At 39.7% G+C, this 16,467-nt stretch overlaps 1 protein-coding gene across 3 annotated transcripts in view; it reads left to right on the top strand.

Annotated features, from left to right (window-relative positions):
- The window catches only part of tafa5a (TAFA chemokine like family member 5a), a 212,822-nt gene that overhangs the window by 114,103 nt on the left and 82,252 nt on the right, over window positions 1-16,467 (top strand). For all 3 annotated transcript variants that reach the window (XM_050036702.1, XM_050036701.1, XM_050036703.1), the window contains exon 2: window positions 12,603-12,752. In XM_050036702.1, the coding sequence (XP_049892659.1) occupies window positions 12,603-12,752 (150 nt within the window). The remainder of the gene's footprint in view (window positions 1-12,602; window positions 12,753-16,467) is intronic.

Here is a 16,467-nt window from a genome sequence, read left to right as displayed (position 1 = left end):
TTAGGCTTGACTTGGACAAAAATGACTTGTGACTTTACTTAGATCAGTGGTTCCTAACTGGTCCAACCAGGGGGGTCCAGATTTCTCTTTAGTCATTAGTTCAAGGTCCACAAAGTTTAATATATTCAGCGTCATACTTGGGTTTGACCATGTTGTCGAGCTAGTTTGCTGTCTCTGTCAAGTAGCTGTCTCTTCTCTAAGTCATTTTACAGCAGAAAATGGTGCTGGAAATTACCTTACTTCGAAACAAAGTGTGGCTTTTACAAACTTGACACGTTTGTGAATCACTTGCAGGTCCGCTCCGAATTGGAAACCACTGACTTAGACAAGCCGTCTGATTTGAATATACTTGATAACTTGAAGTTCAAAGATTAAAAAGTATGTTATTGTAAAACTATACCATGAATCAGTTCATTTCCCTTCATTTCCTGTTTCAGCTACATTATATTTTTTTATTTCCTTTAGACATAAAACATACAATGAAAATGTCAGAAATTTGGGAAGAAAAAGTTAGACATTTTTCAAATATGAGATTAGATAAATACACCAAGACAGGACAGAAACATACAACAGTCATTCTGTTGTGGCTAATAGTGCTGTATGCTTCAAAAGTGCAATGTCAGCAATATGTTTTTCATGAGGAAGTTCAATCCCACTTGTTTTAACAAGTAAATACAAATCTTAAAAAGCATTTCTGAATTTGTAAATGTATTATAATATTATTCTGTTGGTAAAATGTCATCAAACTTTGTTAAGAGTGCATTATGACTTGTTTTGGTCTCAAAACCCACAGTTAAGGACTTGAAACTTAACTTGAAACTTGTCAGTCTTGACTTGGGACTTGACTGCAAAGACTTGAGACTTGCTTGTGACTTGCAAAACAATACCTCGGTCCCATCTCTGCAAAACTAAGAATGCTAGCACTCTATAATGCTGTACATAGGCACAGGGCTGCTATGAGCTAAATGCTAACATCAGCTTGCGAACATCCTTTGCTTAATATAGCTGTTTAGCAAGTGTAATGTTTACCCTATCACTGTCTTAGTTTTACGTGTTAGCCTGCTGACAGTTGCTAATTAAGAGCACAGTGTAGCTAGTTTTGTTGGTATTAGTTCATCAATCAAAGTATTGGACAAATTAAATTAGAAGCTGTGAGTCATGCTGTGTGCGTAAGCTCGAAACTTAAAAAACTCCTTTTGAGAACATGATAGGAGCAGAGAATTATTTTCATGAAACATGTAGGAGGTAGAGGAAGTTTAGATGTAGCTGTGGTTGCATGGCAACATTCACTTAGCTAATGTGCGTGCGTATGTATGAGATGGGAGGGAGAGGGGCCGAGGTCTGTCTTGTGGTTATATTTGGCATTTCTATGCTGCATTTGTGCTTCTATTCTTTTATAAGTGCATGTGTTTATGTTGCAGTGTGTGCATGTGTGATAGGGCTTCTGTGTGACTGCTGCTTGCCCAAGCATTTTAGGAAAAAAGGGGCCGAGAAGGAAAATCAAATCACTTTTTCCAGAGTGGCTCCACAAAGCAAGCGAAGAGCTCAGACAAGCTTGCTTCACCCAAAATAGATCGGCCAGACCACGGTTCTCTCTCCCTCTCCCTCGTCATGATGAGACAGTGCTCCCAATGAGAATTGTCTCCAGAAGTTTCTGACTCATGGCAGCATAGGCAGGGTATTAATAATTTCAAGGCTGGCTTTATGATGAGTTTTTGGTCACTCTATCAGTGCTGGATGGGGAAAATGAATGTCTACTGTAAGTCGAGGCACTTTGAAGGGAGTTCTCTGGAACAGCAATCTACTGCATGATACAAGATGGTGGAACATTATCTCTAGCTTTTTTCATTTAATCATAATTATTCTAGTGTATATATTATAGTGTGGGTTTTGGCTTCATTGAAATAAGAGCATCTATATCACTCTCATATACAGAGCTGGAGGCAGCAGCTGAGTAGCTTAGCACTTAAATTCTGGAAAAGGGAGACAAATCTATTCTAGCTCTGTTCATAGGTAACAAAATCAGCCTTCCACCACCTCCAGGTCTCACCACATTGTGTCTCATTGGTCAAATGTTTCTCTCCCACAGAGCAAGGCTACCTGTGAAGTGAAAAAACAACACGTTATTTGCAATTTATGCATCAGACTATTTCCTCAGGAAGTTACTGCTTCTGGCCAAGATAGAAAGTGCCCCAGGGATGACGCTTTTCTCCAGGCCAACACAGCCCTCCTCAATAAGCCTGTGGGATTTTCCATTGGATTCTGGATTATTGTTGAAAATAACCTTAGTGGCAAACAATGATACTTACTAGAATCATCAGATGATCCAAGATACGATATTGTCACGATTCTTAAATCATGATACAATATTATTGCAATTTTAAATATGTTGCGATATGCCGAGTATTGTAATAAAATATATTCTGATATATTGTGATTTAAGATTATTGAAGCCTAAATGCAACCACCAAAAGTAAAAAGCTAACGTTAGACTATAAATGAACTACACTATGGTTGCATGACCTAACGTCACCATCGTAATAAGACTGTAAAGCCGTGTTCAGCATGGCTTGGTGTGATGACATTCTGAAGTCTCATTCAGCTACTTGTTAGCAACCGCCTTTTTTATGACACATGAAAGCTTCAAAGTTCATGAGTTGGGTTTATACATACGCATTTTATGTCATAGAACAAAACGTGAAAGTCTCTTCAGCTTTTGTTAACCACATACCTTAAGTAAAATACCATAAGTGGCACCTGGGAAAAATTTGGGAGCAAGAAAGCAAATGGCAAGAAAGTGAAAAAGGACATTTCCTAGAATGTGAACTGGAACATGTGGCCTTCCGGCCACTGTATAAATCATTAAACCACTGCGCTCATTGATCATTATAAATCAAAAGCAATCTGGATGGTGGCATGGTGGTGCAGTGGTTTGCACTGTTGCCTCACAGCACAAGGGTTCTTGGTTTGAACTGGCCAGCTGGAGCCTTTCTGTGTGTGGTTTGCATGTTCTCCCCGTGTCAGCGTGGGTTTTCTCCTGGTGCTCCAGCTTCCTCCCACAGTCCAAAGACATGCAGGTTAGGTTAATTGGTGACTCAAAATTGTCCATAGGTGTGAATGTGAGTGTGAATGTTTCTATGTGTCAGCCCTGTGATAGTCTGGTGACCTGTCCAGGGTGTACCCTGCCTCTTGCCCAGTGTCAGCTGGGATAGGCTCCAGCCTCCCTTCAACCTTACACTAGGAAAAGTGGTTACACATAATGGATGAACGAATGAATGATTATATGGGCCAAGATTTTATTGTTGTCTGTTTTTGCAGTCAGAGTCTTAGCCTATTGATCAATCATGTTTAAGCAGCAGGTAAACAGTTCTTGTAGAGAGGAAAAAAGGCATAAAATTCTTTGGACCCACTGGCTATCGTCTGACAGTGATTTCGTTTTTTATCAGCTTTCTTAAGATTGATCTGCCCTCATATGCAGATATTTCTTGATAGAGATTAGCCAAAATGACCAGCGCACAGAAGAGGCCCGGATATCTGCTGCCTGTACCGGACCTCCCAAAATATTGGTTGTTGGCGGCAGAGGCTTGTTGTTGTCAGACTGATAGTTGATGGGTCCTGAGATTGTATCAAATGTAACCCGATCAGAATTTGTTCAAATCATTTCCATTCAACCTGCCACATCGCTCTGAGCTGGAACATCATTTTTCACACCTGCAAAAATCAAGGACGTACTGTACTCTCTTCACACTGCTTTCAATTACAGTCAAGGTCAGGACTCCAAATAAATTGTAGTCCAAGTAAGTGGCCTGCTTCACTGTCTCTGGACCTCACTCTCCTCCTGTTCAAGTGTAGGTCATTTTGGAGATTTCATTCAGGCCCTACATCATCTGACTAGTCTTTTACCTAAAGCTGTAATTTCGTCTGCTCCGCTCTCCTTCCTGTTATACCACATGCTGTTCGGCTGGCTCTTCCAGCCTCTGATTAGGCTTGTTAAAAGGATTCATTTAAAAACTAGCCCGCCAGGCCTCAGGGTAGAGGGATGACATCAAGGTTCTACTAATGCAGCGTTTGGATCCAAAATGGGATTTCAGACTTGCAGTCTTGGCGCCGAACTCTCCTCTCTCATTCCGAACAGCTGTAGCGTGCTGGAGTGATATAGCATTTTAGTTTGGCAGTGTCTAACATGTACACACACGCATGCACACTCTGTCCTCTCCAGCAGAACAGATGTGATGCTAGTTTCCAACTACATCAAGCTGCCATGTAGTGTTTCTGGGTTAAGTGGAGAATATGTGGAAAAGAACATTTTTGTTTGCAAGGCTTTAGCCATTACATGCATCGTTTTGATGTTTAGGAAAGAGCATGTCCGTGCGTTGGCATCCTTATAATTCATATTGCCTCACAGCCGACACACATTCAAACACACACACACGTCATTCGGCTCCTCAGAGACACCATGACAACACTGTTTGCTTAATACACAAATCAATATGTTATATTTCAGCATTTAATGTTCTTCACCTTACAAAGCATATTTTTAGCCCTGGCAGCGAGATCACAGAACTCTGAGGATGCCGATGTCAGTCGCTTGGTTGGCTCAAATCACATAGGTCTGAAAGAAAAACGCAGCATGGCCCCATAAGGGCTGCTAGCATGGTTTTTAAACTCTTGTCTTGTCAGGAAATTGTCCCACATGCAGTTAACTCTCCAATCTTTCAGAAAATAAGACAAAGCATCACTAAGAAAAGCTGACTTGTGTTGGAGTGTTTTCTCCTGGATTAATTGTAGCTAGTCTACTTGTTGTACATAATAGCTTTGCAGTACCGTTAGATAACAAAATTTTAGCTAACATTATGAGTTTGCTGGAGGGAAAAACTAAAGATTTATAGAACAAATTAATCTACAATCTCACTGAAAATTAGACAGGAAGTCAAAACAAAACAGCTAAGACAAACTAGGAAAACATGTAGGCTAGCATGCCAACATTTACAACATCGTTAGCTAACATTTAAATATCATTATCAAGAGCAATACAATGTGTGGGTACAACATTAAAGGGACAGTTCACCAAAAAATCAAAAATACAGTGCAGTGCTATTCATCTATCTAGATTGTTTAGGTGAGAGTTGTCGGCCGTAGCGATATCCATCTTTCTTGAATACAACGGGACTAGATGGCACTCAGCTTGTGGTGCTCAAAGCGCCCAAAATATACATTTTAAAAACTATTTACACAACTTTAATTGTTTAATGTGTATTGTGGCAATGAGTTATAGATGTCGGCTGGCTATCTAAATCTCCCCCTAAATGTTTGCTTAAGATACAATTTAGCATTCATTGGATCCAATATTTTAGCATTTTACTGCCGTTAAGCTAGTAACGTTAGCTTAAATTTATCTCAAAATAAACCCTGCAGCCTCATTTTTAAACTGAAAGACAAAAAAAAAAAAAAATCATGATTAAAATGTGCTTCCTCCAGTGATTTGTAGTCTAAACTAAAATGTGTTTACTATTTAAATAAATATGACAATAATCAAATGTCAGTAATGCGACTAAAGCTAACAGGCTATGTATTTTAATCTGGAGACTGATCTAAATTAAAACTGCAGAGTGGTTACACAGACAGTATCAACTCAAAGCAAGTGTTTACTTTCACACTAAGTAAAATACATATCATTTACTGCCAAGGACCTGTGGTGTTGACTTAAAATAAGCAAACATGTCTGCTATTTTTTTTGGACGTCAGCCCTTATCTGCTTTAGTCATGCTGCTACAAGTATTACTGTAAAAATGAGGGCTAATTAAAGACTCATTTTGCAGTTCTTAGTAAATTTTGGGGTGGAATGCGCTTTGTGTCGCATTTAGAAGGACACTCAGAAATACTTTGCTGTTTCTTTTGCAGCACAGTATGCAATCCCAGCATGACTCTGGTACACTGCAGATTTTCAAAGGACAAGGGAAAAAAAAAAAAAAACTACACCTACCCCTCCTACCAAGCCTTAACCACACACTTTATAAATATCTAAACATTTGATTCAGCAGATTGAGACTCTAAGAAGCAGTCTTTAGTTTTATCTGGGTCTCTTAAGCAGCAAAAACAAGAATAATTCTAAAATATGAATGGAAAAGAGTCTCTTAAAAAAAAAAAAAAAAAAACATGCTCTCAGCCTTCTGGGCAAAAGATACAAGGGGAAATACTGTCATGTCTCCATGTGTTGCAGCTGTGCTGGACATTTGTCAAATGGCCGTGTGTGGTAGAGCAATTGTAATGTGCTGAGGAGCGGGAGGAGAAATAATAAAGCATAGGAGCATGTCAATAACATTACGTTGTATTAAGCCGTACGCTTTGCCACATGAATCCATCTTCTGCCACAGTCAGAGCTTTCATTTCACTCTAGGGTGGCCACACATACATTTTAATCAGCCATTTGGCTGGCCAAGCTGACAACTGCTCGACAACAGAAGCTGATAAGGGTGATGATAAATCATAGCGCTACTGGTACAAGCTTTGGGTTTGTTTCTGAGAACACCTGCCAGTTTCAGATTTTTCCCACTATTCATGAGGCTATTCCAGGAAACAGGATTACTGTTTCCTCTCTTCACAGTCCAATTTCTTCACAGGATGTCGGTGAAGAGATTGGACAACATCTTGCATCCTTTGTGTATGTAACATACTATGTAATTTTAATTCTGAGAAAAATCCAGAAGTTATTTTGTGGAACATATGTTATGCTGTCTGGAAACTGCCTTGTTGGTGCTGTGAATCTTGTAATATTGTCTCACCTATTCTGCAGATCCCTTTAGGCCAATAGAAAGAAGAATACATCCTTGTGTTGTGGAGGTTTGGTTCAGTTCTTTTTTTTTTTCCTTTGCTTTGTTTGTTTAGTTTTGCTATGTTTAATAGTAGCAATGTACGTGGTATCCTTGGCACTGCGCTCTGGAGGCTGAGCCACAGGGACGCTTGGAGCAATTTGTTTTAGAAAAGAAGGAATGGAGTCGACTCCTGCTTTACTGGGGGACTGAGACCAGCTTGTCCTCAGGTTTTCTCATATAATATTTGGAAAGAATGCATAACACCCAGAATGCTTGCAGCTGAAACCAACTTATTTAAAACTATAATTCTCTTTAGCAATTCTCCACGGACCTATGTCTCTATCATCCCAAGTACTTGAGATTTACACCCTAAACATTAAACATAAAAAGGGCACAATATTCATCCAGTTTGGGGGAACTTCTCAATTGAGAGTCAAGACCAGATAAACTCATTCCTCCAGATAATAGCACTGATACATATTTAGTACTAGGCTTTTAGTATCAACATGGCTCCAGGGATGGCAATGTTTGTCTGTTGGTTAGTCGGTCAATCCACCACTTTGGTCCAGTATAAAGTCTCTCAGCAACTATTGGATAGCTTCAAATCAATCAAAATTTGAGGAATGAAATTTAGTACATACATTCATGGTCCTCAGAGGATGATTCCTACTGACTTTGGTGATCCCCTGACTTCTCCTGTAGCACCACCAGCAGGTCACAGTTTTCATGTATCCAGTGAAATATCTCATCTAGTGGATGATTTGGTACCCACATTTCGTACAGATATTCATGGTTCCTTAAGGATATATCCCAGTGACACTCATGTTCCCCTTGGGATGAACCCCTTAACTTTTTAAGCTGGCATGGTTGTAGAATCTTATGTTGTAACTTACACTGGGCACAAATTAAATAATTTGCCACAGTTAATTACATGTGAAGTCAATGTAAAGACATGATCAGAGGCGAATTCCTGATAGATGGCGCGATGGACGCAACACGAATAGCACAAAACACACAAATTAGGTGGTGCAAATTAAGCGAATAATGCAATTTTGCATCATACACTTTTTTGCAAAAAAAAAAAAAAAATCTGAATTTCATCGACCAATTGGTGCCCAATAGCCAATCAGTGTTGTTCCTCCGGGGGACGTATGACGCCGAAGACCTACCAGCCGAAGTTCATTCATCGATTTCACGATTTCTTGCACATATGAAGCAATTCAACACGAAATATTCTAGTTTTCGAACCTGTGTGAGTAAGTCGTTGTGAGAATTCGCATTGCATTTGTGTGAACACATTAGTCTTGATGATTATTGACTTAAACCAACACTCTATGAATCATGCTAGCTCAAAAATAAGTTGTGTGTGTTGCACAAACTGAAATCATTTCAGCCCTGTGATATGACTCAAATATGGTGTGCCATGTGCCTTGCAAAGTAGTTTAACAATTTCCTCAAAAATTTGAGAAGTAGCATAAAGAATACACTAATTGTGGATGTCACCTATTGAAACACTTGAATGAAACTTGCTATCCTTGACACGGACTTAGGAACACAATGCCATTAGAGATTAATCGCTCATTGCTTCAGTCATTTTTCAAACAAAAGAGTTTACTGGTTCCATCATCTTAAATGAGATTTTGCTGCTTTTCTTTGTCATGTGTGATAGTAAATGAAGAATCTTTGGGTTTTGGACTTTTGGTTGGGCAATAGAAGCAATCTGAAGACATCACTTTGGGTTCTGGAAATTGTGATAAAATTGTTATCACAATATTTTTTACATTTTTTTTAGACTAATGGCTTAATTGTGAAAATAATCAACAGATCATTTAAGATAATGAAAATAATTATTTGTTGCAGCCCTAGTTGCAACTGAAGCATTTTATAAGGTAGAGCACAATTATTTTATTTCTGTACTGGGTATAAAATTGGAAGATTCTTTATCATTCCCATAAAGCAGCCAGTGCAGCTGTATGGAAGACAACATACATTGCAAAACAACATGAAAATTAAATTAATTCAGTTCCCCCTCAGCTACAGCTATGACAGTAAAAGCAGGGCCCCTGTTTGTTGTTCTTCTTTCTTGAGTCGATGGAGCTCATTAATTGCCTACATTTCATCAGAGAATCGCGACGTCAAATCAGCCAGTCTTTGAGCTTGTTGACTTCACACATGGCACCTCAGCGCCACAGCGATCAGCGAGATTACATAAGACATTCGAAAAGTCTTTTCAGCTTCTTGCAATGGAAGAGCTCCAAAGGATAAGGAACTGACAAAGAGAGGAAGCAGGAAGAAGGCAGCGAGGAGATGATCTGCCGAGGTGGTGGGTGGGGTAGGATGCAGGAAGTAAACGCGCGCACATATACACATGAACAGATTTCCACATACGCACACAAAAGCTTACATGACAAGTCATTATCCAGCATCACCCAGAGAAGACAGAAGAGTTGCAAGAGGGAGTTAAGTGAGAAGGCATGAAGGAGAAAAGAGCAAGCAATGTAAAGGAAGAAAGGAGGAAAGAGGAAGAGGAGGGGAGCAGTGGAAGGGGGTGGTGAAGGTGGGGGGGTTTGGTCTTGATCTCCCAAGTGCAAAAGACATGACAGATTGGATTTTGTTGGCATGCATTCCCGAGCAAAGACATCCAGTGTTAAGACATTTCTCTGCACATTTGTAATCACTTTCCCCCTTATTCCTCTTAGTAGAGATGTATTTATAGATGCACAAATATACCACTGATGTGTGGCTACTGACGTTAGAGTACTCACACTACAGCAGGGACAGAGATTGCCAAAGATTAATGGCCTTAATACAGTGAGTACATCTGTGACTGAATTAATTGGCTCCTTTCAGTCGGTATGTTTACTTGTAAATACACAACCTAGTTTGGCTTTCAATATTATTATTTTTTAACCAAAAAAGAAATAGTATTTATAAAATGTCTTGTCACTATCCAGTGAAAACCATGTATCATGTACAAATCATGTATGATATCTTGTATTGTAGTTGTGCCCCCCATACCAACAGCTTATGTGTTGTTGCAGCCTCATTCTCATTCTCAGGTCAACACTGACGCTTTGTCATGCCCCTCAGCGTGTAATACAGACCTTGAAAGCACCCTTTGGCGTCTTTATTAGACACCCAGGGCTTCAACTAATTCCAATGTAAACCCATCCACAGCAACATTTGACTCAAACCAACTGACGTAGTATAAAGAGCGAAAAAGTCCAGGTAGGATGCGTCTCATAGAGATGCCAAAGGGTGCCTTCGGCAGCAGTATCACACCGAACGTGTGAGAACGTGTTGGTTGATGAGGTGCCTTATTTGTGCATTGTTAGTGTTATTTGATTTTTTCCTCAATATATTCCTTTATAAATGCAAAAATACAAACACAAAAAAGGGTTTTTAAAAAAAAAAAAAAAGAAAAAGAAAGAAAAAATGTTACAAGGGGTAATTACATAAATAAGGATGGGAAGTTGGCATTGAGAAAGACCAACTATGCATACTAAAGCTGCATTAGCTGTGTAATTTTTCCACCCTGAAATATATATTATAACAAAGATCATGTATTTCTACTTATACATACACCTTAATAATGGCTTTATACTTTATGCACACAGACATTTTCTCCATCTGTGGCCATGGCCTCCACAGTATGTGGATGAATCCTGATAGATCCCCATTACCCCGGGTGTGACCCCTCACAGCTCAGTTCATTAAGCCAGCCACCCAAGTGTTCGGGACTCAAGTCCAGATTTAATCACAACTTCCATCCTCTTGCCAATCACAATTAGATCCTGATAAGCCTCTCCAGGATGGCACCCGAGGGCCTCCACACACAGACAAAGGTTAATTTGCGAGCAGCAAGGGCCCGGCTACGGGGCCTAAGGTCACCTGATTGAATGCATGGAGCATGTGTGTGTAAGATGGGGGGGCTTGGCAGCAATTACAAAGTTCATCAGTATTCATGTGTTTCATTCTTGGCTAATGGGTACTTTACCTTCAAAGAGGTGTGCTGATAGGATGTTGCCCTTAATGAGAAATAGCTTGTGGGTAGTCTTTAGGTAGCTGAAATTTAAAAGTAATTTCCTCATTGTCTTCTAAAGTCCCTTCACACATGTAGTCACATCTGTGAGCTGCTCAGTGCCACCGCTGTGGTCCTCTAATGGCCTCCGAGCACTTCCACTGAAAATGTTCAAGGTCAGGGATCTTGGGCCTGTCAAACCTAAAGAACTCATGTGTCTTGACATAAATGTGCACATTTAAAAACGGTATCCCTCAAAGCTTATCCAATGTAGTTAGAGTCAACTTGGCAACTTTCTTGCTAGATTTAATGACTTTTCTGAACCTTTAAGCGACTAGTATATGGTAGTTCATTCCCAGAGGTGGGAAAGAGGTGCACTATAATATAAGCACCATAGTTCTCATGTTTTTCAAGTGTTGAGTATTTTTCTATTGAATGTGTTTCAACAACATTTTAATGCTTCTATTGATGTGCGATAATAACATTAGTGGTTTTGTTGTTCCAGCCTCACTTGGCCTGGTGTGGCTAGTAGCAAATGGTGGCTAATGTCAACTAATTAGCTTGTACTGAATGTGAGCTATAGCTTGTAGTAAATGTTAGCCAACATTCACTACAAGCTTATTAGCTAACATTTACTACAAGGTGGTTAGCTAACATTTACGACAAGCTAGTTAGCTAAGTAGCTTGTTGTAAATGTTAGCTAGCTAGCTTGCTTCTATCTTTTGTAACTGACATTACGTAATCAGTTTGTGATATAGAGTGCTCCATGGATGTGGGCATTAGCATCGAATCGAATTTTTCCATTGAATTTTAGATTATTGCAGAAAATAAGCTCTGTGGCGAACAAACATTTATGACGCTCACATGTTTTGTTCAGCAAGATAATCTTCACCAATGAACACCATTTTTATGATTTTAAAGCTTATATGCAATTGACAGAAGTAACAAGCTAATGTTAGGCTTTAAATGAACTACACTACGGTCGCATGACCTAATGTCACACCATAACAAGACTGTAAAGCCGTGTTTGGCGTGAAGACGTTCTGTAGTCTCATTTAGCCACTTGTTAGCAACAGCCTTTGTTAAAACACATGAAAGCTTCAAAATTCAGGAGTGGGGTATTTACTGACATATTTTATGTTGTAGAACAAAATGTGAAAGTCTCTTAAGCTTGTGTTAATCACAGACCTTATTACAAGCATCTAACCAAAAGCCCATTCAAAAAACCCATTGACTCGAGACGAGGGAACTGTGAGTGGTAAAATGGGGCACTATTATGAAATCAGTTAGTGATAGGACTTTACTATTACACTACATTTTATCATCTAAAAGATAAACATTTCAATAGTTTTACAACAAAAGTAAAACAAGTAACTTACTCAATAGAAGCTTGGAAAATTAAGGGAAATCAGTGTGTAATTATCCTGTAAATGCCACCTAACTGTGGCCAAAATGGCCACTGTTAAGCAAAAGTTACAGTCTTGCTTTAACAGACAAGCTGTTTAATTGTTGTAATGTGTTGTAAATCAGAATGGATGCTGTGGATGAATACAGTAAAATATTGTGGCTCCAGTGAGACCCACTCCCTGGAATTTGGTAATATTTGTACAGTGCCAATTGAGCTCAAAGGATTATAAAAAATAACAGAGCAACACCACTGAACATGTGACAGAATACAAATTTAACAGAACAGACAGACTAGTTTATTTTGCCCTGTTTATGATTTCATCTCTCTGACCTCGCATCCTGTGGTGCAATGTCATTTCCAGGCCAGCTGGCAGCGGGGACATGTGAGATTGTGACGCTGGACAGGGACAGCAGCCAACCACGGCGGACCATCGCCAGGCAGACGGCCCGCTGCGCCTGTAAGAAGGGCCAGATCGCTGGAACTACAAGAGCCAGACCTGCCTGTGTGGACGGTAAGAGGAGGAGGGGCAACAGGGGGATCCCAGCTTAGCTCGCTTACTTTAAGGGGCCACTTCAATGAAAACTACTCAAACATGAGTATGTTTTTCCCGAGGCATGTCTGACTTTTACATTGGATTATGTCGGCGTTGAAGCACATGAAGGAAATTAAGTGTAAAATTCAGCAATATCAAAGTGTTGAATCATGTCATCAGGGCAGTTAGGGGTTTGGCTGTTTTTAAGAAGGGGCTTAAGGTGGATAAACCCACAATGTGGAGCAAAGTGGATCACAGGGCTGTCTTTGTGATGTTGGTAAAGCCTGCAACAAATCAATTTACAGTTGAATCATTTTAAAAAGTGGCTTCAGGGGGGTTTCTAAATCCCCCACCAACAGATGGGCTCATATTTCATGGAATCATGGCACTTGTGGTACAGTGTCTGCTTCAGCACAGAGGGCTTTTGTTATATTATTATTTCTGCCAGAGCTTAAACAATTAATGATGTAGTTAACAGAAAATTAATTGCAGCTATTTTGACATTGATAATAATATCAATTTATCAACAATTAGTATTTTTTGTTTGTTTATGTATAGTAATATATGGCAAATATAGACATCTATATGAAGTCAATTCCATAGCTTTGGGGTTTGGGCATAGACAGTATATTTTTGGAGCCAGAAGTGACCATATTCAGATGAGAGGTTGGAGCTGTAGAGGAGCGAGGGGTGGATGTGCCCGAGAGCTGAGCCTTGCAGACAGCCTGTCCATCAAAGCAGCCTGATTATGCATAACTTTGAGCCTTAGTAAAATGTAAACAGGTGAGCTGTATAAAAATTCAACCCCAGTACAGTTGTCATAAATGTTGAAATTAGCTGCAGAGACCAAAACCGTTTTTTTTTTTCGGTACCAAGCTGTAAACATGTTTATTTATGCTGTAAAGTTGGACACTTTAACATGGGGCTCAATGGGGATTTACTCCCTTCTGGAGCCAGCCCCAAGTGGCCATTCAAGGAACTGCAGTTTTTGGCCCTTCTGCGTTGACATCCTTGTGTTTTGTTGTGTTGGTCGGGCAAATTAAGCAATTTGGAATTGTCACCTCAGACTCTAGGACATTTTTCACTATATTCTGACATTTTAAAGAACAAACCATTAATCAGTTGATTAAGAAAATAATTGTAACAAATTTGCAGAGACATTAAAAGGCAAAGTAATAATTAAATCATAATTACCAAGCACAATTACACACTCAGAATACATTTTGATATTCACCTAATTATACTAGTGAAAGCTAATAAGTGAATTTACCTTAAGTGAGTTTTTGTTTTTTACCACGCATACTCCTACACATTAATTTTCCTGTGTAAAATATAAATATTCTTCTGTGACAACCATATTGCTCTAAAATGTCAGCTTGTCATAATCTCAGAAAAAACAGCTCTTTCTGCAGCTGATTTTCAGGTAAGTTAACAGGTTTTAAATGGCTTATATGTAGCTTAAAGTAGGTGGGATCACGTTGCTTGTGTGCCTTTCATGTCTTCGGACTGGTCATTAAAGTGAGACTACGTAACTTTTTGAAACATGACAGAATTCCTCTCCCAGAAAGAAAAGTTAACTAGCTTGTACTAAGTGTGAGCTAACATTTACTACAAGCTAGTTAGCTCACATTCAGAAGAAGCATGATGATTGAGAGGGATTACTTTAGGGATTACTACTGTATGAGTCTATACATCGTTTTTTGGGAAAATCCTGCAGTCTAATTAGTTGTTGTCGAGGCTTCCTTACATACATGTAATGGGGAAGCTTTTCTTCTTGAGCCGCTGAGTCATTTCTCTCGTAAATATTCTGTCTCACTGACAGCTGAGAGAATCTTCAGATGAGGCTGAACGATGCTGTGACTCTGGGTTTTCTTACGTGTCTAAATGACATCTCCATTGCCACCACACTGCCTCTTAGGGCGCCTGTCACTGAGCCTCTTTCTCACATGATGTGGCCTCTAGCCTGGGGTGGGAGGGGAGTTGATGTGCACAGGTGAAGGCAGAGTAAACAACTCTGTTAGTTAGGAACGACCTGCAGTGAATTGTATCTTCGGATGTCTTGTTTTGGCCGTGATTCGGCTGTGCCTTCACAGTTGTGTATCTGATTGGCGGAGCTGCCTATTCTCGGTGCGCTGTTTGACCGGCCTTACCTGCTGATCATGTGAGGAGAGGGCTTTGTGTTAACGGACACAGGCTCATACCAATTTGTGTGGCAGGCACAGACGAACATGACATCGGAGATTTTCTCCAAATTCAATTTCTTCCTTTGGCCAAACTGCTTCACGCTGAGATTTGTGCTCTGCCTGAGCCCTTTAAAGAACAATCTGATCTTGTAGACATGACCACATGCCCACCTACACCGTGGACGCACTTTGCTGTCCTTACAAATGCCTCTTTTGCCAGTGAATAAGTTGTATTGATGCTGCATAAACCCACAGCACCCCGATAATATCAGGAGGTATTTGTCACAACGTGGGCTTCATGGAGCACTGTGGCATTTTGTGTGGGCTTCATACTCCTGTTTTTTCTGAAGAGAGCTTAGTCTTATCAGCTGACTTTTTAGAGACCTGCGCAGGTGGACAGCAGTTGTCGAGGACAGCAGTGTTGCCAACTACCTTAGCAAAAAAGAAATAAATGAAATAAACCTGGGAATTATACTCATATAGTTGTTTTGTCAATACAAAGATGCAAATAGATTAATGGCAATAAAATGTGCGAGCGCTATCACGAACTCAGGGCAAGGCAAGTTTATTTGTGTACATTTCACACAGAAAATCAATTCCAAGTGCCCGACATAATGCATTTAAATGCAGCTTAAAACAATAAAATGCAAATAAAAGCACTTTGAAGAAATTGAAAAGATAAAACAGAGAAATAGGTAATAGACAGGTAATAATGATAATGTTAATTTGGACTCAAGGAAGAGTGAGACTACTACCATACGACTTGAGAGGGTTCAGACAGACAGAAATGATTTTGGTCTCTATTGTAGGAGTTGTTTTTTTTTCCATTTATTCATTTTTATGTCTTTCAGTAACATAAAATACACAACTTTACATGTTTTTAAAATCACAGAATGTAAGGAGCCCTAAATCTCATTTGCAGTTTTATTTCGCCTACAACAAAATGCCTATAATCCCAATCATTCCCAGTAAATATTTTACTTTGAAGTACGAGTAAGGGGCACTTGATGGTTATTTGCGCAGCTGCCTTCAGCAGGGAGGCACTGGGATTGAATTTCGACCTGTGTGGAGTCTGCTGGGTTTACCCTGAGTGCTCCTGATTACTCCCACAGCTCAAACACATACAAGTCGATTGGAGACTTTACAGTAGATCACTCATCAGTGTGAATGTAATTAGGTCTACTAACTGACACCGTCGGGCGTATTTAGGAAGAATGGATCGCAGCCGCTGGTAGCACTGTGAATTGCGCATCTGTTGCAACTGCTATCTGCACCGTCTCAAGGTCCGATTTACAAAAGGTGTTGCACTAATGACATTACAGCGCAAACACGCCAACAAAGTTTTGCAGCTGAGTGCAGTTTACCCTTTTTTGTGTCTGATTGCAGTAACCCATGAGGCAAAGAATAAATGTTGCCATGGGCACCACTCCATTCACATGATGGGTTTCGAATAAGGTGTATAAAAAGGTATTAGATGAAGTACTCCATTGGTATCAGTATAACTTTAAGGG

This window comes from Epinephelus moara, chromosome 23 (genome assembly GCF_006386435.1).
Source record: "Epinephelus moara isolate mb chromosome 23, YSFRI_EMoa_1.0, whole genome shotgun sequence".
Classification (NCBI taxonomy): Eukaryota; Metazoa; Chordata; class Actinopteri; order Perciformes; family Serranidae; genus Epinephelus; species Epinephelus moara.
This window is presented reverse-complemented; position numbering and strand designations above follow the sequence as displayed.